Genomic DNA, 728 nt, shown 5'->3' with positions numbered 1-728 from the left:
ATATTAAAAAAAAAAAATCAGTTGTTACTTGGTTGGAGGTACAAAAGAGAGGGCTGCTCCAGCCCCCCACTCCCAGAGGGGACACAGGAACAGAGAGACCACCCCCTCATCCCTGCCAGACCAATGTCTGGGAGAAAGGAATCTGAGAGCTCAGACTAACTTTGAGGGGCTGGGGACACCCCTGATCACCCTTGGTGAGATTTGGCTTCCGTTTTACAAACTTCTAGAAGGATCTAAAGCTTTGGAGGGGCAGGTTCCCTGGTGGATGCTCCCAGGTCCCAACTCTTCATTCAAACCTCCAAGACCTGGAGAAATCTGAGAAGTCAGAGGTGGCCAGGCTCACCTTTGAGGTTGGATGTTCCTACAGTGGACACGGCCGGGGAGGAGGACTGGGCGAAGCAGTTGAAGGCGGCCTGTTCGCTGGAGGACTCGTCTGAGGTGCCATTCTCCTTTTTGTGTCTGTCATCAAACACCCTCATGGACTGCAGGGTGAGTTGCTTTCTGTGGCAGAAGCCGACACCCGGCATTATAGAGGATGTTCCCCCCTCTCCAAAGCCTCACCCTCTCCAAAAGGTTTGGGCACACACACCTCGCCCGGCCTGCACCCAGGATGACACCAATTCCCAGAAATCTCTGTGCCCCGGGGGGCGGCCACAAGGATCCAAGCATTGTTCGGGACCCTGGGACTGGGCTGAAGACTGTAGCCCAGAGGGAGGGAGGGAGGGAGG

At 55.4% G+C, this 728-nt stretch overlaps 1 protein-coding gene across 1 annotated transcript in view; it reads right to left on the bottom strand.

The window, feature by feature from the left end:
- Positions 1–728, bottom strand: part of TBX3 (T-box 3) — a 14,293-nt gene that overhangs the window by 5,747 nt on the left and 7,818 nt on the right. Inside the window, exon 6 of the mRNA XM_010828830.1 lies at positions 344–501. Within this exon, the coding sequence (XP_010827132.1) occupies positions 344–501 (158 nt within the window). The remainder of the gene's footprint in view (positions 1–343; positions 502–728) is intronic.

This window comes from Bison bison, unplaced genomic scaffold, assembly GCF_000754665.1.
Source record: "Bison bison bison isolate TAMUID 2011002044 unplaced genomic scaffold, Bison_UMD1.0 scf7180017864495, whole genome shotgun sequence".
Lineage (NCBI taxonomy): Eukaryota > Metazoa > Chordata > Mammalia > Artiodactyla > Bovidae > Bison > Bison bison.
This window is presented reverse-complemented; position numbering and strand designations above follow the sequence as displayed.